This window comes from Gracilinanus agilis, chromosome 6 (genome assembly GCF_016433145.1).
Source record: "Gracilinanus agilis isolate LMUSP501 chromosome 6, AgileGrace, whole genome shotgun sequence".
In the NCBI taxonomy this organism is placed as follows: Eukaryota; Metazoa; Chordata; class Mammalia; order Didelphimorphia; family Didelphidae; genus Gracilinanus; species Gracilinanus agilis.
This window is the reverse complement of record NC_058135.1, coordinates 276,121,708-276,125,014: the sequence shown is the minus strand read 5'-3', so window position 1 is coordinate 276,125,014 and position 3,307 is coordinate 276,121,708. Positions and strand designations below refer to the sequence as shown.

The 3,307-nt window shown below is 35.9% G+C and overlaps 1 protein-coding gene across 1 annotated transcript; it reads left to right on the top strand.

Annotated features, from left to right (window-relative positions):
* The first annotated feature begins 412 nt into the window (after window positions 1–412).
* On the top strand, window positions 413–1,333 carry LOC123251513 (olfactory receptor 8K1-like). The gene has a single exon (XM_044680789.1). The coding sequence runs from the start codon at window positions 413–415 to the stop codon at window positions 1,331–1,333; it is 921 nt and encodes a 306-aa protein (XP_044536724.1).
* The last annotated feature ends 1,974 nt before the right edge of the window (window positions 1,334–3,307 follow it).

Sequence of the window (3,307 nt, the reverse complement as noted above, 5' to 3'; positions counted from 1 at the left end):
ACAGGAGAAGATGTAATGAATGTGAAGGTCCTCATTGTTCTTAATTGCTTTTTGATGCCACACTGAAAGGCTTCAGATAAACCCAAAATATGTACCCTCCCCCTTATCCAATGTAAGTACGTACACTCAAAGAACTTTTTTATATTTTAGCCCCACTCTATTTCCTTCATAAATAATTCCATAATTAACCAATTATTTTTAATGTAAAATGTCAGTGCTCAAACACTGTTCTTTGCTTGGAGTAAAGAGAGTTGCTGTAATATCCTGGAATTTGTTGGAAGAATCAGTGTTCACTTCTGAACAGCAATAGCATATGCTAAAAAACCCTGTCAGTGGTGGAAACAATTCTAAGAAAGATCTTGCATTCTCTTTCCAAGGTAGAGTCCCTACACAGAAGAAATGGACAGAGGGAATGGAACCACAGTCATCCAGATTACTGAATTTTATTCTTGTAGGACTCACAGACCAGTCAGAAGTACAAGACCCACTCTTTCTGTTATTCTTCCTCATCTACACTGTGACCCTGTTGGGAAACTTGGGCATGATCATCCTAACCAAGATTGATTCTCACCTGCAAACCCCCATGTACTTTTTCCTCACACAGCTGGCATTTACTGATGTTGGCTATTCCACTGCTATTGGTCCAAAATTTTTGGTCAATTTTATAGTAGAAAAAAATACCATCTCCTACAATTGGTATGTAACCCAGCTCTTTGTCTTTGGGACATTCACGATCAATGAATTTTTCATTCTGTCTGCCATGGCATATGGCCACTATGTAGCTATCTGTAAGCCCCTACTCTATATGGTAATTATGACAGATATGGTGTGTTTGGTCTTAGTGGCCATCTCTTACATTTATGGCATATTTGTGTCACTGCTCATTATAGTTAAAATTTTTACTTTAACCTTTTGGGATTCAAATGTAATCCAGCATTTCTACTATGGTACTCTTCCCCTATTGTCCCTTCTGTGCTCTGACACACAAGAAATTGAATTGATTGTATTTATTTTTAGTGTTTTAAATTTTCTTTCCTCTCTCCTGATTGTTCTCATCTCCTACATGCTCCTCTCTGTGGCTATACTCAGGATGAATTCTGCTGAGGGCAGGCACAAAGCTTTTTCGACCTGCAACTCCCATCTCACTGTTGTGGTTGTATTCTATGGGAGTCTTCTCTTTATGTACTTAAAGCCACAATCCATTCACTCCTTTGAAACTGACAAGATGGCTTCTGTTTTTTATAGGCTGGTGATCCCTATGCTTAACCCTTTGATCTACAGCTTGAGGAACAAGGAGGTGAAAATTGCCCTTAAAAGAACCATAGAAAATTGATGCAAAATCATTCTGTAATATACAATGAAGAAATAAGCTCTCGCAATTTAAAAGAGGCAAGCACACCTCCCTTATCTCCTTTTGGGCAACTTATGTCCAATCATTTTCTCTGAGGGGAAAAAAAATCCTCATCATTTTCTACTGAATTAAATAGAATATCATTAGTTATAATTAGTAATTCATTTACTTGAATGTTTTTTCATAAATTGTTAGTTCATACATTATCAATTTTATAAAGGATCTCAGAGGCAATGTTGTTCACCCTAATGTTTTGAACACAAGTCCTTTCTTCTACTATTGTAAGGGGGAAAACAGGGTTTTATGGGTTCAATATATTAAAATATGGTTGCCAGAGGATTGAACAATTATCAATCCTCGATTGAGAATAATCTCAAGTCAAAATTGACTTTTATGTAAGTTTATTTACAATTAAGAAGGTTGAAGGTAGGGAAATTGAGAGAGAGAAACTCTGGCCTGGACCAGAGACCTGGACCAGGTAAGAATTTAGAGGCCCCAGCAGAGGGGCACAGAGGCTAATTAAACAAGGCTTCTAGCCACAAGGCCTTTTGCAATTAGAGAGACAAGAGAGGCCTCCTTAAGAAAAGAGCCTCCAGAAATGCCAAGGAAAGACAGAGAGTCAGCCTAACTTACCCACGTGACAATTCAAAGGGAAGCAGTCATAGGTCCCACCAGAGATCCTTCTACATGAAGCTCAAAACGCCAACTGCTTCCACAGGAAGTTACCATCATATTTAAAAGATAGAATCTTTCATCACTTCCTGCATCCACCTCCAATTTGCGTGTCCAATCACAATAGAGGATTCTCATAGTACTGCCTAGGGGCCAGTCAGTTGATTCTGATTGTCACCCACTCTAGCACAAGTGGGTTACTGACCTCCCAGAATTAGAGGTGTTCTCACCTTTGGTGATTAAATCTAAAGATGGGCATTATAGATTTAATCTAATTATCACACTATACATTTGAAAAATGATTCTCAACCTTTTGTGTGGAACCTTGAAAGAAAAAACAAAACAAAACATTACTATCTACTTATAGGAAGTCTTTCCATTTTTCATAATTTTAATGTTAGGAAGTGTTCTGGAATAGAATGTATTACTTTCTTTATTGAGTTCTTCTAGTTGCTCCTAATTCTCCTATTGGAAACAAGGCAAATTAGATCTATTTTCTTTTTTTTTTAATGACATCCATAAAATCATCAAGATTGCTATTATACCTCCCATTCCACTTTAGCTCAAAATTTTTGATACTGTGCTCACCAGGTTAACCGATTCAATACTTTCAACCAATCTTCCTATGGTAGAAAATTTTTCCCAATCCACTTGATCTTCTCTGTTTGCTATCTATCTCACTTTGCCCACAAAATGTGGTATTTAGAGTGACATTTATGTTTTTAAATGAATCATCTGACTAGGACATGGTACCTATTGATTTGAATCACTAGTCTAGGAGACTGTTTATCTCTTAAAGCAATTTAAGATCAAATTAGTGTGGCTGATACCTCAAACTGTTTGTTTTATTAATAACAATTGATAAATTTTATAAAATGCATTGTCTTATACAATATTTTACATGTTATCTCATTTAACCCTCAAAATAGAAGTAAGGTCAGTACTATTAATGGTCCCATTTTGTTGATGAGAAAACTGAGGTCAAGGAAAATGAAATGTCCTGACCATGGTCAAACAGCTTGACTCATCAGTCAAAAAGTGACTGATACAAGATTTCAAAATAAGTATTTAGGTCTCCAAGTCTAGTATTCAATCCACTTTGTCCCATATTTGTGTATAATATGAATGTTATAATGTACACTTAAGTCCAGAACTTATTTCAAAATAACTACTAAGTCATCTTAGACTAATAAAACTATAGGTTTTAACCCAAGTTTAAGACTTTAGTATGTCTATTAATTTTCATCATATTAGCATTTTATCCTTTTAGGCATCTTTGCTGTG

Coding starts and splice junctions, on each gene's coding strand:
- LOC123251513 (XM_044680789.1), top strand. CDS start 413: ATGGAACCACAGTCATCCAGATTACTGAATTTTATTCTTGTAGGACTC.